Source organism: Coregonus lavaretus (genome assembly GCF_964263955.1).
Source record: "Coregonus lavaretus genome assembly, chromosome: 21".
In the NCBI taxonomy this organism is placed as follows: domain Eukaryota; kingdom Metazoa; phylum Chordata; class Actinopteri; order Salmoniformes; family Salmonidae; genus Coregonus; species Coregonus lavaretus.
The window spans coordinates 30,137,088-30,164,433 of NC_140008.1; the positions used below are offsets into that span (position 1 = coordinate 30,137,088).

The following is a 27,346-nucleotide window of genomic DNA, read 5'->3' on the forward strand; positions in this document are numbered from 1 at the left end:
TTGTCTATGGAGATTGCATGGCGGTGTGCTCTATTTTATACACATGTCAGCAACGGTGTGGCTGAAATAGCCAAATCCACTCATTTGAAGGGGTGTTCACATACTTTTGTATATATAGTGTAGCAGTTGATACTAGTTGTACAGCGGGTGTGTGATGTCTTTATTGATTCGTCTGGCTTTGTGGATAGTTCTGGATTTGTGGAGTGATGAGATGCTTTGGCACTTGACACTGCAGACCTTGCTCGCAATGTTGACTGTTCTGTGAATTGTGTTGGTGTTTGTTATTGACAGTGAACCATACCAGCCGTAGCATCCTGTCCATGTCCCTTGTACTGCGAGTGGCTCTCCTCATGCCTCAGCTTCTCCGGCCTGCTCTGAAACGGCTTGAGTACTCATGCAGTAAGTATTGTTGTTATCTCATTGGTAATATACTGTGTCATAATACGATTCAAAGTCTAAATGTTTAACAATATGTGAGAACGAGTAACTTCCTAATTCCTTTTTCTGTCTTTCTCCCTACCTCTTCCTCTAGGAACCTGAATACCACCTCAGTCCAACATCAGCCTTCTAATGACACGCTGCCATCAACACACCTGCATCCAGCCCTATGCTGATTCCTGTCTGTCTGCTGTAACTGTCATTAGGGTTTTATTACACAGTTGTTCCCTTGTACCCTCTGCCCTTGTTTACTTCCCATTAATGAGATGAGATAAGAGTAAGCAGCACCTGTTACAAGCCTAACTCCACACCCGCCCTCGGTCTATGTTCATCGGACGTTGTGCTCCTTGACACTCCTCACACCAAGCGCTGCACGTCTCTGCTGCTGCCGCCAAGCTTTCAGAGTGGAACAATCATCCATAAAGAAATGTATACAAATATATACAATTATTTACTGTATTTCTAAATTGTATTGTTATTGTATATTAACTATCATTATTATGGGGCCTGTGTCCACAAAGTGGAATGTTGACAGATTTTTTTAAAAGACCCATGGCAAAAGTGATGTACCAGTATTGGTATAACATATACTAATAAAAAGGTAAAAACGTGTTTGAATTCTTCTTATGGTAACTTGAAGCCCGTGTAGGGCATGTTCTCCTCATTTGGGAACATATTTCTTGTCCCATTGACTGCACAAGCTGGAATTGGCACACGGTTGTACTGCCCCAGATAGCCCCAATTCCAGATGATGAACTGCCTGTAGGCAACAGGTCTGAACTTTCTAAAAATGTATTACTATTGGCAGGGGGAGTGGTGTAACATTATTTGAGTTCCTTATTGCATTAGATTAGTGGGGATTCTATTTTTTTTTTTTAATTATTTTATTTTATATATATTATTATTATTATTATTATTATATTTTTTGTCATTTAGCAGACGCTCTTATCCAGAGCGACTTACAGTTAGTGAGTGCATACATTATTATTTTTTCATACTGGCCCCCCGTGGGAATCAAACCCACAACCCTGGCGTTGCAAACGCCATGCTCTACCAATTGAGCTACATCCCATTTATAGATGAACTATATTGACATCCAGGCAATATGCTGGAGGGTTTTGTTTTAGTTATGTTTTGTGGGTTTCTGCCTGTGCTTGCTGGTCTTCATTGTTGTAACGTTAGCTGGCTAGGATAGCTAGCTGCCTAAAATATCTAACGTTAACTGGCTGGCTAGTTTGCTGGCTAAGATAACGTTCATTGCATATAACATTCTTGATAACTGGTTAGATGTGGTTATGTATTTCAAAAACGTTTGTTTACTTTAATGTAGCTGTAAGCTAGGTGTTGATAGCAACTGGCTGACTCATTAAGTTCTAACGTAATGTTAGCAGGCTGGTAGGGCTAACATTTGCAGGCTGGTAGGGCTAACGTTAGCAGGCTAGTTGTCTAGCAACCTTGCAAGCTGATTTGTAACAATACATTCATAAAGTATTTGCTTGTAAGTTAGCTGAACATTTAATTAAAATCAGTAGTCATGAGTGCAAACGATTTGGTTTAATTTGAAGTTATACATTTTAACTTATTTCTGTTGGAGTTTACAATATAGGGAATAGGCTGGCTTGCCGGTCCTCCATATCACGTCATACCCCGCAAATGTTTTTTCTGGCATGACTTCGGTATTCTGATCAGTTTTATGTAATAACTAGAAAAATAGAAAAGTGAGGTGTAACTTTACATTGGGACTTTTGATGCATATTCTAATGCAAATCCATATGTTACATGTGGTTACGTTTATGCTATCTATCCTTTAACTGCTTTTCGCTGACAGCTGCAACTCAACAATCAACTTTTTGGTAGGCTATTTGCCAAGCGTGCTGCCCAAATTGCGTGCTTAAAACAATACATAGCTCATTAGCTCATAGTAGCTAATGATCATTTGTGGCCAAATCATGCTCTCTGGTGTAGTATTTTGAATGATTTTATTTATTTCTGTATAGGCACGAGTATTATATAGCTAATTTTGGCAAATGTAATTCAATTTACTTTAGGGGAAGCTTATATTCCCCTAGCCTATTGGTTGTGCTGCCTATGCCGACATCAATGTGTAACCCGTGCATAAAACAGCTGGCCGTGAACCTTACAACTTCAAATGCCAACATCAAATTCAAAGTGATCGGCCACTACCTAAATGGCTGACAAGCAAAGCAAACTGTCTGGCACTGTCTCTGCTGAGAGAAAGGCTGTGCAGGCTGGCAGCTTCTCTTGGAGAGATGCTCCGCATGGTCTAAAAGCAAGCGTACCAATATGCTAAACAGCCATTGCATTTTAATCAGGATTGGAATGATTTTAGTCAACTTTTTTGTAGCCTACTTTTACATTTTTGGTCTTGCGCTAGGGTATGGCGTTAATTTAAAAGGGGTCTGAAATTAGAGCAGCATCTCCATTAGTTACAGCAGGGCCTGACAAAAGGCTGCGCTGCTTCTCAGAAGAGAAACGGTGAATCAGCCAAAGTTTCACTCCTCCATTTAATGAAGGGAGGATGAAATTACTCGCTTAATGTATTGCTTAGCAAAGGACATCGAGGAGGGAAGGAGGAAAGGAGAGAGAGTGAGAGTCAGGGAGCAAAGCAGAGAGAGAAAGAGACAAAGGGTGAAAAGGAGGGAGTGGGAGAGAGAGAAAGGGAGGAAGGGAAAAAAGGAGGTTTGATTTAGAGTGGTCAGTCTCTCTGGGAAACGAAGGATGGGGTCCGACCATATCTTGGCTCCGTTTCCACACTCTGGGTCAGTGCTGTTGAGGGCACATTGCTGCTGGCGAGAGAGGGTGTACACACACACACACACACACACACACACACTGGGTCTTTGAGTGTGTGAGAGGCTCTTCAGGGAGGATAGAGAGGGCAGGCACTCCAGAATAAATTCCACTGGCCAGGAGTCCCACTGACAGCCAGACTGGCCAGAGAGGATAGATGGGAGAGGATTCCTCATCTATGCTGAGCCTTCTGCATATCTTACTGCTCCACACCAATGACTGTATAGCCCCACAGATAATGATCTAGACCAGGGATGGGCAACTCCAGTCCTCTGGGGCCTTATTGGTGTCACACTGACCGTGTCTAGACTTAACAGTTCATGCAGCTTTTGTATTCTGACAATGGAGTTCTGATCATGGAATTCCAAACACATCATGCATCTATATTTACATTTAAATGTGTCCACTATGTCCACATTGTGTCTGTTCCCGCGCTATATTCAAATGCCGTATGCATTCTACAAACTGTGGAATATGCAAAATATGATAATAACACAACAACAACTGATGGCAGTAGCTAACCACTGTAGCTAAGTAGCCAGCTAACCTCTGTAGCTAGCCAGCAAGCTAGCAAGCAGCGCTACAGGGACCACAAATGAGTTAGCATAACATCATTTTTCTAAATATTAGCTAGCTGGCTAGCATTTATGAGGCCAGAAAACACGTTCCCCACACACCAGGAACATATTTCCGCCAACGTTATAATGAAAAGGTGCCTCTCGGTCCCAAAACACACGTTTTCTGGAGACTTGTGGGAGGAGTGCTTCTGATGTCGCCCACTGTATGCACTTTCGGTAGCCTGATTGCATCCAGACTGAGGAGAAATCTGCACACAATGCATCTCTGATCACCTCCTGAAGTGGTCAGACAGATCTGAACACAATCAGACCACAACGCAACTTTTGTGCTTCTAGACCCGTCTTTTCAATGCGAGCTTCGTATTCTGATAGCAGAAGTCGCATGTAAGTGTCAAGTGTAGACACAACCACTTTTTCCCCAGCCTCAGCTAACACATTCTGACTCCAATCAACTAATCATGATCTTCAGTTTAGTTTAATCAGCTGTGTTTGCTAGGGATGGGGGGAAAAGTGTAACACCACTCCGGCTCCCGAGGACTGGAGTTGCCCATCCCTGATCTAGACCTCTGTATGAGTCAAGCGTCTGGTATAACACTAGGCTAGCTAGCTATCACTCCTTCCCACAGCACTACTCCCTAAGGCCCTACAGTACAGCCACACTGATGAAAGCTTCTATTAAAGCTACTGAGCTATTTATACACAGCTACTGTCTGCCAACCCAGTCTCCCTGTGGGGAGGCTAGACATTACACATAAGAAGGCTATGGGTAAGCAGTGTGTTAGTTGTGTGTTAGTGCTGGGCTCAGTTGGTAGAGCATGGTGCTTGCAATGCCAGGGTTGTGGGTTCGATTCCCACGGGGGGACCAGTATGGGAAAAAAGTATGAAAATGTATGCATTCACTACTGTAAGTCGCTCTGGATAAGAGCATCTGCTAAATTACTAAAATGTAGAAAATGTCAAACAAAAGCCTGCACACCGAGCAGTTTTACAGGACCAGTGTTGTATGTAAATGATGATCCCTGATGGGCTTGCTATAGCCTCAGAGAGCAGCCAGTAGCATCACATTAAGACTTTAACACCCAGCAGCATCCCTCCCACTTCAGAAAACAGGCCAGGACATTAATGGAGCAGAGGTTGTTTAATTCGACAGGTGCCTGGATCGCATCTCATTACTGTCAATCACATTGACACAGGTAAACACCAGGCAGCAGGATAATTGAAGAGCCAGATAAACGAGATGCTGAGAGTGAATCACTCAAACACAATGTCTCTTTCTTCTCTGTCTTGCTGTCCGTCTTTCTCTCTGTCCTTGCTCCCCCACTTTCTGTATTTGTCTGTACCTCTCTCTCTCCCTCTCTTTTCTATCGATCTTTAACAAGGCTGTAATGTTGTTTAAATGAAACCTCCGTAGTTAATTTGAGACAAAAGGATTACAAGGAGAACTGGAGATGATGTGGCGTGGGAGACACAAGGGCTGGAGGAGCAGTCACCACCATGTCCATACCCACACCCATACATACCCATGTGGACCATAGCCATACCCACACTCAACCTATACCAATGCCCTATACCCACACCTATACCCATGCCCTATACCCTGTATGCCGGCACATACAGTGAAGAGGGAGCAAGGCAAAGGGAACACTTACATTTGCAGGCGCTATATAACCAGCAGTTGAGCCCTATGATCCTATCAGTTCAGTCATTCAGTATGAGTATAAACAAGCTAATACCACACTGTTCAATATGAACAAAGTACAATACAGTGGGGGAAAAAAGTATTTAGTCAGCCACCAATTGTGCAAGTTCTCCTACTTAAAAAGATGAGAGAGGCCTGTACTTTTCATCATAGGTACACGTCAACTATGACAGACAAATCGAGAAAAAAAAATCAAGAAAATCACATTGTAGGATTTTTAATGAATTTATTTGCAAATTATGGTGGAAAATAAGTATTTGGTCACCTACAAACAAGCAAGATTTCTGGCTCTCACAGACCTGTAACTTCTTCTTTAAGAGGCTCCTCTGTCCTCCACTCGTTACCTGTATTAATGGCACCTGTTTGAACTTGTTATCAGTATAAAAGACACCTGTCCACAACCTCAAACAGTCACACTCCAAACTCCACTATGGCCAAGACCAAAGAGCTGTCAAAGGACACCAGAAACACAATTGTAGACCTGCACCAGGCTGGGAAGACTGAATCTGCAATAGGTAAGCAGCTTGGTTTGAAGAAATCAACTGTGGGAGCAATTATTAGGAAATGGAAGACATACAAGACCACTGATAATCTCCCTCGATCTGGGGCTCCACACAAGATCTCACCCCGTGGGGTCAAAATGATCACAAGAACGGTGAGCAAAAATCCCAGAACCACATGGGGGGACCTAGTAAATGACCTGCAGAGAGCTGGGACCAACCAAAGTAACAAAGCCTACCATCAGTAACACAGTACGCCGCCAGGGACTCAAATCCTGCAGTGCCAGACGTGTCCCCCTGCTTAAGCCAGTACATGTCCAGGCCCGTCTGAAGTTTGCTAGAGTGCATTTGGATGATCCAGAAGAGGATTGGGAGAATGTCATATGGTCAGATGAAACCAAAATATAACTTTTTGGTAAAAACTCAACTCGTCGTGTTTGGAGGACAAAGAATGCTGAGTTGCATCCAAAGAACACCATACCTACTGTGAAGCATGGGGGTGGAAACATCATGCTTTGGGGCTGTTTTTCTGCAAAGGGACCAGGACGACTGATCCGTGTAAAGGAAAGAATGAATGGGGCCATGTATCGTCAGATTTTGAGTGAAACCCTCCTTCCATCAGCAAGGTCATTTAAGATGAAACGTGGCTGGGTCTTTCAGCATGACAATGATCCCAAACACACCCCCCGGGCAACGAAGGAGTGGCTTCGTAAGAAGCATTTCAAGGTCCTGGAGTGGCCTAGCCAGTCTCCAGATCTCAACCCCATAGAAAATCTTTGGGAGAGAGTTGAATGTCCGTGTTGCCCAGCGACAGCCCCAAAACATCACTGCTCTAGAGGAGATCTGCATGGAGGAATGGGCCAAAATACCAGCAACAGTGTGTGAAAACCTTGTGAAGACTTACAGAAAACGTTTGACCTGTGTCATTGCCAACAAAGGGTATATAACAAAGTATTGAGAAACTTTTGTTATTGACCAAATACTTATTTTCCACCATAATTTGCAAATAAATTCATAAAAAATCCTACAATGTGATTTTCTGGATTCTTTTTTCTCATTTTGTCTGTCATAGTTGACGTGTACCTATGATGAAAATTACAGGCCTCTCTCATCTTTTTAAGTTGGAGAACTTGCACAATTGGTGGCTGACTAAATACTTTTTTCCCCCACTGTATGTATTAGGCCTACACTGTACTTACACTAATAATTATACAGTAATGACACTATATTGTAAAAATGTAACAATGCCTGATTTAACTATTTTCATACTGTAGGTGCCAGAACCTGTTCTCCTGCCAACAACAACAGCGGCTGTTATGCCCCAGCAGGGGTACGCACTGTGGGCAGCGGGCCTCGGCTTTCAAACAGTTTGCACCTTTACGGGATCCTCTAAGTAACAATGTATAAAAATAACAAACAATGATTGATAGCAAGCCAAGCCATGTCTCCGACCACTACTTTGTATCCTTTTCTCTCTCGCTCTCCTCCAACACTACTCACTCTGCCCCTACACAGATGGTAATGCGCCGTCGCAACCTTCGCTCTCTCTCTCCCGCTACTCTCTCCTCTTCCATCCTATCATCTCTTCCCTCTGCTCAATCCTTCTCCCTCCAATCTCCTGATTCTGCCTCCTCAACCCTCCTCTCCTCCCTTTCTGCATCCTTTGACTCTCTATGTCCCCTTTCCTCCCGGCCGGCTCGGTCCTCCCCTCCAGCTCCGTGGCTTGATGACTCATTGCGAGCTCACAGAACAGAGCTCCGGGCAGCTGAGCGGAAATGGAAGAAAACTAGACTCCCTGCGGACCTGGCATCTTTTCACTCCCTCCTCTCTACATTTTCTTCATCTGTTTCTGCTGCTAAGGCCACTTTCTACCACTCTAAATTCCAAGCATCTGCCTCTAACCCTAGGAAGCTCTTTGCCACATTCTCCTCCCTGCTGAATCCCCCCATCTGTTTCTGCTGCTAAGGCCACTTTCTACCACTCTAAATTCCAAGCATCTGCCTCTAACACTAGGTAGCTCTTTGCCACATTCTCCTGCCTGCTGAATCCCCCCCCCCCCCCCCCCCCCACCCTATGATTTGACTTCTTTCTCCCCTCTCTCTCCAGATAAAATCTTGCGACTTGTGACGGCAGGCCGCCCAACAACCTGCCCGCTTGACCCTAACCCCTCCTCTCTTCTCCAGACCATCTCCGGTGACCTTCTCCCTTACCTCACCTCACTGATCAACTCATCCTTGACCGCTGGCTATGTCCCTTCCGTCTTCAAGAGAGCGAGAGTTGCACCCCTTCTCAAAAAACCAACACTCGATCCCTCTGATGTCAACAACTACAGACCAGTATCCCTTCTTTCTTTTCTCTCCAAAACTATTGAGCGTGCCGTCTTTAGCCAACTCTCTTGCTATCTCTCTCAAAATGACCTTCTTGATCCAAACCAGTCAGGTTTCAAGACTGGTCATTCAACTGAGACTGCTCTTCTCTGTGTCACGGAGGCTCTCCACACTGCTAAAGCTAACTCTCTCTCCTCTGCTCTTGTCTTTCTAGACCTGTCTGCTGCCTCTGATACTGTGAACCATCAGATCCTCCTCTCCACCCTCTCCGAGCTGGGCATCTCCGGCGCGGCTCACTCTTGGATTGCGTCCAACCTGACCGGTCGCTCCTACCAAGTGGCGTGGCGAGAAGCTGTCTCCGCACCACGTGCTCTCACCACTGGTGTCCCCCAGGGCTCAGTTCTAGGCCCTCTCCTATTCTCCCTATACACCAAGTCACTTGGCTCTGTCATATCCTCAAATGGCCTCTCCTATCATTGCTACGCTGACGACACACAACTAATCTTCTCCTTTCCCCCTTCTGATAACCAGGTGGCGAATCGCATCTCTGCATGTCTGGCAGACATATCAGTATGGATGACGGATCCCCACCTCAAGCTGAACCTTGGCAAGACGGAGCTGCTCTTCCTCCCGGGGAAGGACTGCCTGTTCCATGATCTCGCCATCACGGTTGACAACTCCGTTGTGTCCTCCTCCCAGAGTGCGAAGAGCCTTGGCGTGACCCTGGACAACACCCTGTCGTTCTCCGCTAACATCAAGGCGGTGACCCGATCCTGTAGGTTCATGCTCTACAACATTCGGAGAGTACGACCCTGCCTTACACAGGAAGCGGCACAGGTCCTAATCCAGGGACTTGTCATCTCCCGTCTGGATTACTGCAACTCGCTGTTGGCTGGGCTCCCTGCCTGTGCCATTAAACCCCTACAACTCATCCAGAATGCCGCAGCCCGTCTGGTGTTCAACCTTCCCAAGTTCTCTCACGTCACCCCGCTCCTCCGCACACTCCACTGGCTTCCAGTTGAAGCTCGCATCTGCTACAAGACCATGGTGCTTGCCTACGGAGCTGTGAGGGGAACGGCACCTCCGTACCTTCAGGCTCTGATCAGTCCCTACACCCAAACGAGGGCATTGCGTTCATCCACCTCTGGCCTGTTGGCTCCCCTACCTCTGCGGAAGCATAGTTCCCGCTCAGCCCAGTCAAAACTGTTCGCTGCTCTGGCACCCCAATGGTGGAACAAGCTCCCTCACGACGCCAGGACAGCGGAGTCACTCACCACCTTCCGGAGACATTTGAAACCCCACCTCTTTAAGGAATACCTGGGATAGGATAAAGTAATCCTTCTACCCCCCCCTTACCCCAACCCAACCCCCCCCCAAAAAAAAAAAAAAAAACATTGTAAAGTGGTGATCCCACTGGCTATAAGGTGAATGCACCTATTTGTAGGTCGCTCTGGATAAGAGCGTCTGCTAAATGACGTAAATGTAAATGTCTAATGTGGTATGTTGGGAGTATGGGAGAATTCTCTACTCTCTCTGATATTCAACATATTTGAAAAACACTAAAATATAAAAACTTTCTCCTGAGACGTGATGTTCCACAAGAATCTCTCCAGATAAAAATCTAAAATTGACCTTATAACCTTTGCTTGTACTGGTAAAACAGCCAACATGAGGCTATATAACTGGAGGAATCAACAGGACATGACAGTAAATGGTCATAAGACCAGAAACACAGGATAGTTATGAATATTGAGGTCAAATAAATAAAAGAGGCTACATTTTAAGATGGACAAAGAAAAAGAGAGAGAGAGCCTAAAAAGCCTAAAAACCTGAGTAATAAATTCTGTCTGTTCCAGTATTGCTTATCTATGCCGATTTAGTCCTGCAAAGCGAGTCATTTGTTGATTGATTTGTCACACTTTCTAGTGGTGCAGTTAAATTGGGCTGGAGGCGGTAGAAGGGCCACCCAGATAGGAACACTGTTTGGGACAGTTTGAAAATTACTGGGGGGGAGGGGATTTATATTGGGCACAGGGGAGGGTAGTGCGTTTTTACCATGGTTAACATCAAGGGTTTTGGTACTTTCCTTATACATTAGCCTATGCCACAGTACCCACATGGTTTGGCGCCGTTGGCTCCGGGTTCATATTTGTCACACTCCTTTGATATTTGCCTCTCCAAAGGCCAAGAAACAACATGTTTTGTTGCCCTTGATTAGTATTTTTTATCAGAGTTATTGATCTCACAATGAGCCAGATTCAAGTAACTTCCATGAAAGCTTTGTTGTGCTGAATTGTGAAGCGGCAGCCGTGGAGCAATCAATCAGGAGGTGGCCAGCACGTGGTGCTGAAATTAGAGTAAATAATTTCAAGTCTTCATTTAAATTTTAATTAACTAACAAGAGGGCTTTGTGTTGGAGCCTATTTCTTCCCTTTTAAGAAATAAGAGGTAGGCCTACCTGTTTCACATACTAAATTATAGGCTATCCATAGATTTGCTGGCCAATTACTCCAATAGTGTCACCACTAATTAAATACCTCTGTGTTCATGAAGAGCTTGGTGTGTTAAGCTAAAACCAGTGCTCAAATTGAGGGGGTAGGCCTATGTAAGGGTATGCCATAGCCTACTTTGTGTTAGCTTAAGATTTTGAAGAAACTAAATCGGATTCTGATTATATAAAGTGATCTTAACGACGATGCTTTATGCTAAAAACAAGCCACGAAATGCACAAGAAAGACGCGACTCTGATGCATATGGGAATGTCTTTGGTTAATCTCTATGACATTCAGAGGCTGAGCTAAGAAAGAAAATACTTTGCTTGGGAAGTAGGCCTACAGATGCCGAATCTTAACTTGATCACTCTTTTGTCACGGAGAACTTTACTGGTGCATCAGGAAATTCAAATGAGCCTTGTGAGTCCCTGAAAAAGAGCAGTTCTCTTTCTCTTCATGCGGGGGTCGTCGAGTCACTGGGATCAGGGCTTGCTTTCAAAATACTTTTATCTCGCTCACTCAAACGCTAGGCCTATTACTGCAACATTCAAATGTACAAAAATGTATCTGAAATGCAGCCATACACATCAACAACTGTCATTTTATACAGCTTATTAACACAAGATAGCCTAGTGAAGACCAATATCTATGACATAAAAGTGACAAGTGTAATGCTAAAGTCAAAATTGAGTTCAATCGCGGCCTGGGGTAGTCCAGCGGTTAGGGCCGCTGCTTTCAGCGTGGCCGCACACATACACGCCTACCATCTCGGTGTGGGTTTGATTCAGGCCCACTCCCTTCTGGCACAAATAACAATCCACCCGACTGACTTTATTTATTTACACATTTTCAATATGGACAGTCAAGGGATATTTTAGCCCCGATCTTGAAGAATTGACCATGCCAGACACTTTTGGATAACATAAATAGGAACAAAATAAAATAATAGCAATAGGCTACACCAACTTTAGTTTCCATTCATACAAAGTGTCGGATAAATTGCAACAGTAGATTTGCTGTGGTAAACGATTAAATACTTTATTTCTATTGTACCGAATGCTTGTCAAAAATGACCTTAGTCTGTTCAAAAAGGACTCCGGTTCCAGTGGCATGCATTGAAATGTGTGGCTTTCTTGTGGCTTTCTTTTGCAAAAGAACTATGATTTAACAGACATATTTTCTAATAATTGACATTAAGGTGTGTGATGTTCACTGTATTACAAGGAACTACAGCAGAGCCCGGTTTCCCAAAAGCATATTGAGGCTAAGTTCATCGTTAGAACCTTCGTAGGAGCATCGTTAAATCTCCGAGCTGTTTACCAAAACCATCGTTACCGTTGCACTTGAAAATGCTTGTAATATAACGCCTTCCTCAGACCACTCCTCGAACAGCTAAGTGCGTTGTTAGATGCTTTTTTGCCCTCCCACGTCACTTTATACACAGAAGATCTCCGCTAAACATAGAATCACACGGCTTATCCATATCTCTGTGACTGCCGATAACTTCAGAACAAAGTTGACTACAAATACAAAGTTGCCAAAATCTTTGCAATTGATACAACGAGCGACGTATAAAAATATGTTTCAAATGAAAACCGAGATGACTGCATTAAAATATAAACAGTAGGCTATAGGCCTATTTCAATCACATTGAAATACCTTTCATGTTCAATCAATTGAGTTCTATTTTGCTACTGGTAGGGTACTGTCTGTAATTTGTCTCAATATCTTTCATGATGTGTAGCCTAACATGTGCGCAATGAGGTGCCAAATCTGTGATTGAATGCATTTTATTGAGTAAGCATTAGAATAAGCCACCTCAATACTTGCATTCGTAGGCGGTAATATCTTTCTAGGAGCTGATCCGTCGTCAGTATTGTGAAATAATTCAAATTATAAGGAAATATTTGAATGGAGAATGCTGATCCGATAGCAGCGCTCCCTTTTTTCGATCAGTATCGACACAAGCCCCAATGGCGCACTTAGCAACAGTTCTCTCTGCGGGGTGTTTTGGGAAACGCATCTTACATCTTTGGCTGTTGTAGGAAAGATGCATACTCATAAGCCTTAGTTCCATCGCTATTGGGAAGCTGGGCCTAGGTCTATTTCGCTCCAGCAGCTGGCATATTCTGTCCATTTGTCACCTCTCCTCCCGTTGCTCCCCTCCGGCACTCTGATTCACCAGTCCACTGAGCCACCGGTGTGAGCGCACCACCTCGGCAACACCGGAATGGAAACCCAACGCACCCTAATCACCTCCAGCGCACCTGCACCTCATCATCTCATCACCACCCCTATATAGCCCTGGACTGTTCAGTGTTGTGTTGTGTGTGATTGTTAGTGTCTTGTACTCGCTCTTTGTTGTTCTCTTGCTCAGTGTTAAGTAAACTTTTACATTGTTGATTCCTGCGTCTGCGTCCTGCCTCTTCGTATCCTCGGTACTTGTCACACCATTCAAAATTCACCTGTGGAAACATGGCGGCTCTCAACACCCGACAACAGAAAGAGTTGGCCACTACTATCCGAGAGATTGTTCGCGAGAAAATTACCTCTGCCCTCAACTTGCAATTAAAACCGATAAATTAATCTCTTTCACTGCTCACTTATAAGTAGATACCAACTTAACTAAAGTGGAAAGTTTAAAGTCATCGGCCAATGTGAAAGAGGTGCAACTCCATGACCTGGAAACAGTGCGAACTAAGCTAGAAGGGGAAATCAATCTCCTAAAATAGAAAACTGAATCAGTCTAAATCATTCCCTTAAATTCAGCTTGGATTTGAAACTGGTGTGGAAGCGGGCAACCCAACTTCCTTCATGAGAAATCTTTTCTATGAACTGTTTGGGCAGGAGAAGCTGGGTCCCATGCCGCTGATAAACATTGCGCACCGCACGGATCCTCTCCGGGACGGATCTCGGTGTATGATTGTACGAATCCACAGTTAAGTCAAAAGGCAAATTGTTTGTTTCGCTGCAGAATCGGGGGCTCTGACCTATGCAGAGAACAGGATCAGCATCTACCCAGATCTGAGTGCCGAACTGCTGAGACAGAGGGCGACCTAATATGAGGTGAGATCCCAGCTACGCAAGCTAAACCTGAGATGCGCTTCGTCCACCCGGCAAAACGAATCTTGACCTTCCATAATGGTTCTGGGTGGGGAACGACCAAAGGGTGGGATTCCCTGTGGGTCCTGCTTTTTGTTTCACATCCATGAGGTGACCAATAATGGTTGCAATTGAGCTCAGCTGTGCGGGTGAATTTAGCACGTATTGATGGTTTAACGAGACATCAGCTGGCGATAATCTAGTGCCATCGATGGTTGCAATAGGCCTCTTGTTATTTGATTATATTCCAATAGGCTACATTCTGTAGACTACCCGTTAGCCTATCCATTGTCAGATAATGAAAGGTGTGAAAACCGATAATAGGCACCTGTGTTTCCCTGGCTGAGTTGAACTGATTTGGGTCATCAGTTGATTGACAGATGTAGGCCTACTGTAGAATGATAAACTTTCCTCCAGTGTGCATGCTTGTCCACGTTTTATAGTTAGGCTATGTACACTGAGTATACCAAACATTAGGAACACCTCTATAATATTGAGTTGGGGACCCCACCCCCCGTATTGTGTGGCTTTGATATTTCATTTCGTAAAGCTGTCAAGATGTTTATGCGTGTAAATGATGAGACTATTTGTTTTACTTCTTGAAAACATTGAAATAAATGCAATTAACTTGTAGGCCTAATGTAGGCTCAGGCTGGTCGCTATATCGCCCAGCATTGGTCACAAACTCATGAGGCTCGGAGCCGGAGCGCACCGCTTAGACCACTGTGCTATGGCAGTTCACAATGCCCTAGCAAGCACTAAGAGTACTATGAATACTGATGATACATAGGCGTTTGTTTTTAATTATTTCAAACCCATGCTGACTCTGGCATATGTGTGCATAGTTCAGCGGCTGTAACCACTGGACCCCTATTGCTTGCCTTCAACATATAATAAAACAATTGATTAAAAAAACGAATTTTTCCCTAATGAAAAATACATCTACCCCCTTCAAATACATACATTTATTATAATCACACGAGACTCGCTGTCGCCTGCATGTAGCCTACATGTAAGTGTGGTGTGCATTGTATAGAAACACCGCTTCCAGCTGCCCCCTGGCGGCAATTCTAAATATTTCTTCAGATATTCAAATCCTCCTGCTGCAGGATTATTTTCCTCCTGCGATGAAAGGGGTCAAATTAAGATAGAACATCTGTACAATGTGTAACTCTGTCACTATCAGTTGAGCTATTCACTTTCTTTAAAGAGAAGATGTTTAAACCTAGGCAGCTTTTAGGGACAGACTTGTGACCTTCTATTGTTGGGTTAAGCCACGAAAGAATAGCCAGCAGTTAAATCTTACATTATTCTGTGTCGGGCCTCTGTCTAGGGTGGAAAGGTAACTTTTGAAAGTAATGCTTAGAATCATATGACCTCTCAGATGTAATTATTTGCAAACAGCCCGAAAGTTTTGCTGCAAACAAGACACACTGGTTTGGCATTGGATAAATGTGGTAAAATGAACACATATCTCTCTGTCCATTCTGAAACTTCTATTTTCTAAATCTCTTTCTTTTGGGACTTTTTGATAGAGACATTTTCTCTTGAAAGCGAGCTTAAAAAAAGTAGAGTAGGCTACCTGTTTTCCTCAATCAACACATAGGAGACAGACATTGGATACCAAAATAATTTACTAGAGACATTGGTGATTGTATCTCAATTATGTTAGTCATTGAATTGGTTATGTTCTAACCAGATGTGTTAAAAATTGTGTCCATGAATTGGGCTGCTATTATATTCTGGCCAGCCGACTGTTAGCTCAGAAAAACAGTGGTATTAAAAATACATTCTGCTAATGTCTTCAGTCATGTAAAATGACTACAATTGCATGAAATGACTTAATAAAAGCCCTTTTTTTCAGGGACCCGCAAATACGATGATAATGCTCTATGATTGAGGTTGAGGTAGACCTACTTTATTACATTTACATTTTAGTCATTTAGCAGACGCTCTTATCCAGAGCGACTTACAGTTAAGTGAGTGCATACATTTTCATACTGGCCCCCCTTGCCCCCCGTGGGAAACGAACCCACAACCCTGGCGTTACAAGTGCCATGCTCTACCAACTGAGCTACACGGGGCACTTTTAGTATTATAAGTATTTTCCTAAATATAAGCACTGGTCCCATTCCGTATCTAGTGCACTACTTCTGACCACTGCTTATATTTAGAAAAATAAAAAAACTATCACTGTTACTGTGGTCATAATCATTATTTTGAGTTAATACCCTCCCCTTTATTGAGTTATCATTTTTTTCAAGTACAAGGGGAGGGTAATGTGAAAATATTTTTAAAGTTGGGGAGGGGTTTGATGTTTTTTAATGACATCTCGAGCTGGCTAGGCCACTCCAGGACCTTGAAATGCTTCTTACGAAGCCACTCCTTCGTTGCCCGGGCGGTGTGTTTGGGATCATTGTCATGCTGAAAGACCCAGCCACGTTTCATCTTCAATGCCCTTGCTGATGGAAGGAGGTTTTCACTCAAAATCTCACGATACATGGCCCCATTCATTCCTTTACACGGATCAGTCGTCCTGGTCCCTTTGCAGAAAAACAGCCCCAAAGCATGATGTTTCCACCCCCATGCTTCACAGTAGGTATGGTGTTCTTTGGATGCAACTCAGCATTCTTTGTCCTCCAAACACGACGAGTTGAGTTTTTACCAAAAAGTTCTATTTTGGTTTCATCTGACCATATGACATTCTCCCAATCCTCTTCTGGATCATCCAAATGCACTCTAGCAAACTTCAGACGGGCCTGGACATGTACTGGCTTAAGCAGGGGGACACGTCTGGCACTGCAGGATTTGAGTCCCTGGCGGCGTACTGTGTTACTGATGGTAGGCTTTGTTACTTTGGTCCCAGCTCTCTGCAGGTCATTCACTAGGTCCCCCCGTGTGGTTCTGGGATCTTTGCTCACCGTTCTTGTGATCATTTTGACCCCACAGGGTGAGATCTTGCGTGGAGCCCCAGATCGAGGGAGATTATCAGTGGTCTTGTATGTCTTCCATTTCCTAATAATTGCTCCCACAGTTGATTTCTTCAAACCAAGCTGCTTACCTATTGCAGATTCAGTCTTCCCAGGTCTACAATTTTGTTTCTGGTGTCCTTTGACAGCTCTTTGGTCTTGGCCATAGTGGAGTTTGGAGTGTGACTGTTTGAGGTTGTGGACAGGTGTCTTTTATACTGATAACAAGTTCAAACAGGTGCCATTAATACAGGTAACGAGTGGAGGACAGAGGAGCCTCTTAAAGAAGAAGTTACAGGTCTGTGAGAGCCAGAAATCTTGCTTGTTTGTAGGTGACCAAATACTTATTTTCCACCATAATTTGCAAATAAATTCATTACAAATCCTACAAATGTGATTTTCTGGATATTTTTTCCTCAATTTGTCTGTCATAGTTGACGTGTACCTATGATGAAAATTACAAGCCTCTCTCATCTTTTTAAGTGGGAGAACTTGCACAATTGGTGGCTGACTAAATACTTTTTTCCCCCACTGTATCTAGCTAGATTCACCCCATAGCCTACATGCCAATGGGGCATTATGTGGCAGGTTCGACAACAGAACAAGAGTAGATGAGGTGAGGTAGTTTGTTTAGATGAAGGGCACAACTAACCCGTATTCTCCTCATAGCAGCCACGATCTCCACTCTGCTGTTCGGCCGAGCCACGTCCAGACTCCCGATGTACTGGTTAGGAACAAAACAGAAAGCAAGGATAGAAATGTTACCATATTTATTTGACCATTGTGATATATTCTACAGTGGCGTATTGCTGCCACTCAGAAGTTTGTTTTTGTATATAATTATTACGAGATAATATCACGCTATTACAAAATAATTAAATAACAATAATTAAATAATCCATTATCTCGTTATTACGAGAAAGATAACATTATAATGAGAAAGATCTTGTTAATACAAGATAATCCGGTTGCACGTTATTAAGAGAAATAGCCTTTATTATGCTGAAAAGTTAGCATAGGCTACTCTGCAAGCTTGGCTTCCACTCATGCACGGGTTGACATTATTTCCAGTTTGCTTGAGTTAATAAACTTCTATTTTCTCCTCGGTTTGAGAAATTGGGAGATACAGTATTAGTGTCATGAGCAATATAGATGGTACTGTCATTAGTTGACGTCCATTGCGGAGTTCTCTAAGGCTCTACACAGATGGAAAAAACGATCGAACCTCCTTGATATAGCGTGATTCCTTCTTGATCAACTGGTCCGACATGGGAAGGTTCATGGATACAAACAAAACACAGTCAGGAATTTACTTCATATTCTAGACCCCCATGGAGTGCGCATTTGGGTGGAAGTATCTAGGAACAAGATTAGCTAGCTTGCTACCTAACCTTCACAACCAAGAGGACATAGAGGAACATCTTAGGTAAGTGTCCTTTTTGTCTTGTAATTTCAAGAATTTGGAAGGTGCATTGAAACAATTAGCTAGCATGATTATATTATTTCTAGCACAGCCAACTAGCTAGCTAGCAAGCTATATGAATGATGCACTGAAATTAGATACTCTCGAGGGATCACTATGGTAACTAGCTATGGCTATTCTCAAGAACAAGCAAGCCTCTATCTGAGAAGCATGTCCGACTGATCGATCATTCTACTCAATGCATTCTCAATGAGCGCTGATTTAATCAAAAGTGTATTACAGTGGCTTGGAAATACAAAGATTGCAAAGGGAGGGAAATCATTTTGTAGGGAAAGCTTTTATCATCATTTTAATGCTGCCAGATTGACTTTAGATGCAGAGTAACGTTAGCTAGCTAGCCAAGATTGAGAGGAGACCACAGAATTTTCGTTAGCTAACGTTACCATTGCTAGCTATTTTTGACAAACTTTGCTAGCTAATGACAACATCGCCATCCATTTCACAACATGTTAATGATGGCAAAGTTGTTTCCTACTAAACATTTGCCTACTTGTCATTGCAATGTCATCATATTTTCAGGCAACTGTTGTGTTATTTAGACGAAACAGTCGTTAGCCTCCATCACAGGATGTTGGTGGCACCTTAAATTGGGGAGGACAGGCTCTGGAACTCCAAGACAGACAGACACACAGGGCTCGTGGTAATGGCTGGAGCGGCATTAATGGAATGGTGTCAAATACATCAAACACATGGTTTCTATGTGTTTGCTCCATTCCAGCCATTATTATGAGCCGTGCTCCCCTCAGCAGCCTCCATTGGCCTCCATCTATCATGACTTTTGGGCACCACTATGGCACCATCAGCAGAGGGCGGCTTGAGAACGTGACGATGCGACCCAGTGACGGAGGTTTTAATTGTATTTCTTTAACCAGGTAAGCCAGTTGAGAACAAGTTCTCATTTACAACTGCGACCTGGCCAAGATAAAGCAAAGCAGTGCAATAAAAACAACAACAACACAGAGTTACATATGTAATAAACAAAACGTACAGTCAATAACACAATAGAAAATCTATATACAGTGTGTGCAAATGTAGTAAGTTATGGAGGTAAGGCAATAAATATACCATAGTGCAAAATAATTACAATTTAGTATTAACACTGGAGTGATAGATGTGCAGAAGATGATGTGCAAATAGAGAGACTGGGGTGCAAATAAGCAAAATAAATAACAATATGGGGATGAGGTAGTTGGGTGGGCTAATTACAGATGGGCTGTGTACAGGTGCAGTGATCGGTAAGCTGCTCTGACAACTGATGCTTAAAGACAGTGAGGGAGATAAGTGTTTCCAGCTTCAGAGATTTTTGCAGTTTGTTCCAGTCATTTGCAGCAGAGAACTGGAAGGAATGGCGGCCAAGGGAGGTGTTGGCTTTGGGGATGACCAGTGAGATATACCTGCTGGAACGCATACTACGGGTGGGTGTTGCTATGGTGACCAATGAGCTAAGATAAGGCGGGATAAGAAGTGATTCATAGATGACCTGGAGCCAGTGGGTTTGGCGATGAATATGTAGTGAGGGCCAGCCAACGAGAGCGTACAGGTCACAATGGTGGGTAGTATATGGGGCTTTGGTGACAAAACAGATGGCACTGTGATAGACTACATCCAATTTGCTGAGTAAAGTGTTGGAAGCTATTTTGTAAATGACATCGCCGAAGTCAAGGATCGGTAGGATAGTCAGTTTTACGAGGGCATGTTTAGCAGCATGAGTGAAGGAGGCTTTGTTGCGAAATAGGAAGCCAATTCTAGATTTAACTTTGGATTGGAGATGCTTAATGTGAGTCTGGAAGGAGAGTTTACAGTCTAACCAGACACCTAGGTATTTGTAGTTGTCCACATATTCTAAGTCAGACCCGCCGAGAGTAGTGATTCTAGTCGGGCGGGCGGGTGCAAGCAGCGTTCGATTGAAGAGCATGCATTTAGTTTTACTAGCGTTTAAGAGCAGTTGGAGGCCACGGAAGGAGTGTTGTATGGCATTGAAGCTCGTTTGGAGGTTTGTTAACACAGTGTCCAATGAAGGGCCAGATGTATACAAAATTGTGTCGTCTGCGTAGAGGTGGATCTGAGAGTCACCAGCAGCAAGAGCGACATCATTGATATACACAGAGAATAGAGTCGGCCCGAGAATTGAACCCTGTGGCACCCCCATAGAGACTGCCAGAGGTCCAGACAACAGGCCCTCCGATTTGACACATTGACCTCTATCTGAGAAGTAGTTGGTGAACCAGGCGAGGCAGTCATTTGAGAAACCAAGGCTATTTAGTCTGCCAATAAGAATGCGGTGATTGACAGAGTCAAAAGCCTCGGCCAGGTCGATGAAGATGGCTGCACAGTACTGTATTTTATCGATCGCGGTTATTATATCGTTTAGGACCTTGAGCGTGGCTGAGGTGCACCCATGACCAGCTCCGAAACCAGATTGTATAGCGGAGAAGGTACGGTGGGATTCGAAGTGGTCGGTGATCTGTTTGTTAACTTGGCTTTCAAATTATTTCGAAAGGCAGGGCAGGATGGATATAGGTCTGTAACAGTTTTGATCTAGAGTGTCACCCCCTTTGAAGAGGGGGATGACTGCGGCAGCTTTCCAATCTCTGGGGATCTCAGACGATACGAAAGAGAGGTTGAACAGGCTGGTGCAACCTATGAATAGCAACATTGGTTTTGCATTTGTCTATTTTGCCCAGGTATCAGACTGTGTCTGTCGGTCTGTTTGTCTTGGAGTTCCAGATGTGGCTGAGGAGTGGTGGTGGCCACTGAGGGCAACTTTACTGGAGCACATGTAGGAGCTCATCGTCATGAGTTAATCTGTAACAGCAGATACAAGTATCCTATATTAGGTACTACTAAAGTGCTAGCTAGCTAGTACATGTACATATGGATTTACAGTACTAATTATATTTCGTTAATGCACTTGGTCCAATTTTACCCAAGAGAACAATCCAGACTAAGAATTTGCAAAAGGTAAGATCATAATGAATACTAATATTATACAGACAGAGTGGACCTGGTCCTAGACCAGCACTCCTACTCTGATAGCAAATTCTCTCTCTCCCTCATCCTTTCTATAACTACAGATTGACCCCCTGGTAGAAGTGGGTGAGTGGACATACAGATCTGGGACTAGCCTAGCAACAGCAGCTCTTCTCAACTATTGGCAAGGATTTATTTGACATCCAATCACCATGAGAGATGCTTTATTTTACGTTCAACACTTCTACTGCAGGAGGTAAGCACCTATCATATCAGATCCCCCTGCTGTCCTTCACCCCTCGGTGCAGTCTGCTGACCATTGCTGAGGCCAGGAAGAAGTCCGCCAGCCGAAGTAGGAGCCAAGTTCATCGCCATGTAATGATCTACTGACCGAGGTAGACTATGCTTTGAGTAGCAACTGACAGGCAGGCAGGCAGAAACACACACACACACACTCACATTTGACATGACGTTATATTGACAGCACTCCACTCACAGATACCCCCCTCTCCCTTCCATCTCCCTGTCTCCACCCTAGGTGCCACGTGGTCTCCCATCTCCTTCATAGTGGCCTCAGCTGGACCCCGCCGCATAACTTCTTGGCCTAAGCTTCACTCCAGCCCAGCCTGGCTTTGACTTCCAGGTGGGTCACAGTTACAACCCCGCTTGCTTCCACCCACTTCAATTATCTACTAGGGTCTTCACATTCTTCTTGAGGCGCTCATATTACTTTCAAAATTAAATGTTATCATGGTCAGATGATTTACAATAGTGAATAATTTGATTCCCTCAGGGGACAATCCCAGAGACTGTAAGGGGGCTGTTGCCTGATTAGAAGTTTACAGAAGTAATTTTTTGAATACATTATGTTCTATATTAGTTTAGGGTTCATCTAATCCCGACCTGACAGTGTGCCTTTCAACTAATCTATTTTGTTTTCCAATCCTCAGGAGACTGAGAAGTGAGTGGGCCACCTGACCAACGGCATTGCTGTGTGTGGTTAACTCCAGCAGCTCCTCTAGGTTCTCCAGCAGACCGCCTGCCTTTTGGATCCTGCTGAAACAGTCCACTATCAGCCAGGTGAGGATGCTCTCCTAAGGAAAGGATGAGCTGTTGAGGCATCAAAATACCTGAGAATTGCCTGGGTAGTGCCTCCTTTTTCTGAAAAGTTAAAATTTACTCCTGAAGATCTTAGTACATTAAACTGACAACTATGGACAAGACTGTTTAAGGCAAGGCATGTTTTCCTGTCATCGAGAATCTGCAATATATTCAAGTAACAAGTTAGGATCCTCCTCATCCCCACTTTGGATACACACTTCTAAAGATGCCCTATTGAGAGCATCCTGTCAGACTGTATCACCGCCTGGTTTGGCAACTGCACCGTCCGCAACCGCAGGGCTCTCCAGAGGGTGGCGCGGTCAGCCCAACGCATCACCAGGGGCACACTGCCTGCCCTCCAGGACATCTACAGCACCCGGTGCCACAGGAAGATCAAGAGGATCATCAAGGACCTCAGCCACCCGAGCCATGGCCTGTTCACCCCGCTACCATCTACAAGGCGGAGACAGTACAGGTGCATCAAAGCTGGGAAAGAGAGACTGAAACACTGCTTATATCTCCAGGTATACAGTCCATTCGGAAAGTATTCAGACCCCTTGACCTTTTCCACATTGTTACGTTATGGTCTTATTCTAAAATAGATAAAAAAATAAAAAATAAACTCATCTATCTCACAATACCCCATAATGACAAAGCGAAAACAGGTTTTTCAAATGTTTTGCTCATTTATTTACATACGTATTCAGTCCCTTTCCAATGAGACTCGAAATTGAGCTCAGGTGCATCCTGTTTCCATTGATCATCCTTGAGATGTTTCTACAACTTGATTGGAGTCAACCTGTGGTAAATTCAATTGATTGGACATGATTACTAGCCGGCTACCACCCGGTTACTCAACCCTGCACCTTAGAGGCTGCTGCCCTATATACATAGATATGGAATCGCAGGCCACTTTAATAATGGAACACTAGTCACTTTAATAATGTTTACATACTGCTTTACTCATCTCATATGTATATACTGTATTCTATTCTCCTGTATTTTAGTCAATGCCACTCCGACATTGCTCGTACTAATATTTATATATTTCTTAATTCCATTATTTTACTTTTAGATTTGTGTATTGTTGTGAATTGTTAGATACTACTGCACTGTTGGAGCTAGGAACACAAGCATTTCGCTACACTCGCAATAACATCTGCTAAATATGTGTATGTGACCAATACAATTTGATTTGATTTGGAAAGGCACACACCTGTCTATATAAGGTCCCACAGTTGACAGTGCATGTCAAAGCAAAAACCAAGCCATGAGGTCGAAGGTATTGTCCGTAGATCTCCGAGACAGGATTGTGTCGAGGCACAGATCTGGGGAAGGGTAACAAAATAATTCTGCAGCATTGAAGGTCCCCAAGAACACAGTGGCCTCCATCATTCTTAAAATGGAAGATGTTTGGAACCACCAAGACTCTTCCTAGAGCTGGCTGGCCAGTCAAACTGAGCAATCGGGGGAGAAGGGCCATGGTAAGGGAGGTGACCAAGAACCTGATGGTCACTCTGACAGAGCTCCAAAGTTCCTCTGTGGAGATTGGAGAACCTTCCAGAAGGACAACCATCTCTGCAGCACTCCAACAATTAGGACTTTATGGTAGAGTGGCCAGACGGAAGCCAGTCCTCAGTAAAAGGCACATGACAGCCCGCATAGAGTTTGCCAAAAGTCACCTAAAGAATCTCAGACTATGAGAAACAAGATTCCCTGGTCTGATGAAACCAAAATTGAACTCTTTGGCCTGAATTTAAAGCGTCACGTCTGGAGGAAACCTGGCACCAGCCCTACGGTGAAGAATGGTGGTGGCAGCATCATGCTGTGGGGATGTTTTTCAGCGGCAGGGACTGGGAGACTAGTCAGGATGGAGGAAAAGATGAACGGAGCAAAGTACAGAGAGATCCTTGATGAAAACCTGCTCCAGAGCGCTCAGGACCTCAGACTGGGGCGAAGGTTCACCTTCCAACAGGACAATGACCCTAAGCACACAGCCAAGACAACGCAGGAGTGGCTTCGGGTCAAGTCTCTGAATGTAAGTAAGCATTGCACGTTAAGGTCTTCACCTGTTGTATTCGGCGCATGTGACAAATAAAGTTTGATTTGATGTCCTTGAGTGGCCCAGCCAGAGCACGGACTTGAACCCGATCGAACATCTCTGGAGAGACCTGAAAATAGCTGTGCAGCAACGCTCCCCATCCAACCTGACAGAGCTTGAGTGGATTTGCAGAGACGAATGGGAGAAACTCCCCAAATACAGGTGTGCCAAGCTTGTAGCATCATACCCAAGAAGACTCAAGGCTGTAATTGCTGCCAAAGGTGCTTCAACAAAGTACTGAGTAAAGGGTCTGAATACTTATGTAAATGTGATATTTAAGTACATTTTTTATAAATTAGCTAACATTTCTAAAAGCATGTTTTTGCTTTGTCATTATGGGGTATATATAGTGTGTAGATTGATGAGGGGGGAAAAAACAATTTAATCAATTTTAGAATAAGGCTGTAACGTACAAAATGTGGAAAAAGTCAAGCCGTCTGAATACTTTCCGAAGGCACTGTATGTCACACTTCATTTGCAAGTTCTGGTTCCAAAAGTATGGCCCAATCCCAAATCAACTCCATTTGGTAATAATTCAAATTGGCCCTTTGATAGGCTAGGTGGAAGTTTCACCATATTGTTTAGACCCATCAAATCAGATCTCCACAAGTGCATAGGGTCTAGGGGGTCAATGTGGGATTGGACCTATGATAGAGCAAAATAAGATATATTGTTTTAATGTGAATGCTTCAATTTTGTTATATTATGAAGTTACTGTAAGCCATTTACCTGTGCTTTGGGACTGTGTTGCGGTACGGTTGGGTGGAGAGATGTCTTTGAAACAAAATGAATCACATGTTAACATTAACCAACGTCTAATGTATTTTGCACTTCAATTGAAAGTTCAGGCTCGGGGCCTCCCGAGTGGCGCAACGGTTTAAGGCACTGCATCGCAGTGCTAGAGTCGACCCGTGTTCGATCCCAGGCTGTGTCACAGCCAGCCACGCCCGGGAGACCCATGAGACGGCGCACAGTTGGCCCAGCGTCGTCTGAGTTAGGGGAGGGTTTGGCCGGCCGGGATGTCCATGGCCCATCGCGCTCTATCGACTCCTTGTGGCGGGCCAGGTGCATGCACGCTGACTTCGGTTGCCAGCTGTACGATGTTTCCTCCGACACATTGGTGCGGCTTGCTTCTGGGTTAAGCGAGCAGTGTGTCAACAAGCAGTGCGGCTTGGCGGGGTCGTGTTTCGGAGGACGCATGGCTCTCGACCTTCACCTCTCCCGGAGTTGCAGCGATGGGACAAGATTGTAACTACCAATTGGGGAGAAAAAGGGGTAAAAAGTACCCAAAAAATAGTTATGCACGCTCAAGTGTTCTGTTGTTTTTTCTTATTTCTTGTTTGTTTCACAAAAAATATATATTTTGCATCTTCAAAATGGTAGGCATGTTGTGTAAATCAAATGATACAAACCCCCCAAAAATCTATTTTAAATCCAGGTTGTAAGGCAACAAAACAGGAAAAATGCCAAGGGGGGTGAATACTTTCGCAAGCCACTGTATGCTACACTTCATTTGAAAGTTCCAAATTTGGCACCACTAAGATGGTTACAATCAGGGCCTAAAATTAACTTTTTGGTCCACACAGAAATGCTCACACTGTGGAGCCCTGACCACCTGCCAATGCCAAAATCTACTCGTATTTGCCGGGTGTTAATTTTAGGCCCTGGGTACAACATACAAGGATGCTTCAATATTTTGAAATAGTTGTAAGTTGAGCTTTTTACCATCGTTGGACAGTGGAGAGACAGCTGTAAAACAAAATAAAACACGTTATTCGTTATAGGTATTGGAATGTATTTTCATGTTTCTTTTGAAAGTTCCTAATTTAGCATCACTATTGTGTACCTCTGGTGCTGCATACATCGCAGTTTTGTGAGCTGACTGTAAACAAATTAATGTTAAATATACATTTAAATAAAAGTGAGAATCAAATGTATTGTTTTTTCAATGACCACACCACAAATGAACACACAGGTGTGATTCAGTATACTGTAGATCAAGAAACAGCCTACAATTGTGCTTACTTTAACTGTCTGTCTGTCTCCTTTTTCTGCTCTGCCTCTTCGCCATTGCGATGGGACATCCCGGCCGGCCAATGGCAACAAACATAAATTAAACCTGGCCTGCTAGGGCACCGTAATGTTAACTGCTAGTTATATAGATTACCGGTATTACCATGACTTTTATAGTCTCGAAAGTGTTTAATTTTTTGGGAGATGATCTGTCTCCAAATTAGATGTCTCCTCTGCCCAGTTAACTTTCTTCTTTGGTCTGTCATACGAGTCTAAAAATAATAATAATCGGGTTACAAATAATTCTACAATGGTTATTTGATAGGCCAAACCCCAATGTAAAGTCCCATACTGGACATGCCCTATTAGACTGTCATACTGAATCCAGATTTCATACTATCAGTCTTAAACATATTCAATTTACCTGTGGTCTCCAGAACTCTGGCCATTGCATTTTACATGTCTTGTCGGGTCTTTCACAGTTTAACTTTTTTGGGGTTACCTTTTTTGGTCCATTAGCAATACACACCCTGATGAAGAGGTTACAGTATATTTCAATTATAACCCAATATACAGTTGAAGTCGGAAGTTTACATACACCTTAGCCAAATACATTTAAACTCAGTTTTTCACAATTCCTAACATTTAATCCTAGTAAAGATTCCCTGTCTTAGGTCAGTTAGGATCACCACTATATTTTAAGAATGTGAATTGTCAGAATAATAGTAGAGATAATGATTTATTTCAGCTTTTATTTCTTTC

General features: G+C 43.6%; 1 protein-coding gene across 1 annotated transcript in view; it reads right to left on the reverse strand.

Annotated features, from left to right (window-relative positions):
• The window catches only part of nos1apa (nitric oxide synthase 1 (neuronal) adaptor protein a), a gene marked incomplete at its 3' end in the record, with an annotated part of 220,760 nt that overhangs the window by 186,517 nt on the left and 6,897 nt on the right, over positions 1-27,346 (reverse strand). The window contains exon 2 of the mRNA XM_084185811.1: positions 17,569-17,640. Coding sequence (XP_084041937.1) covers positions 17,569-17,640 — 72 coding nt within the window. The remainder of the gene's footprint in view (positions 1-17,568; positions 17,641-27,346) is intronic.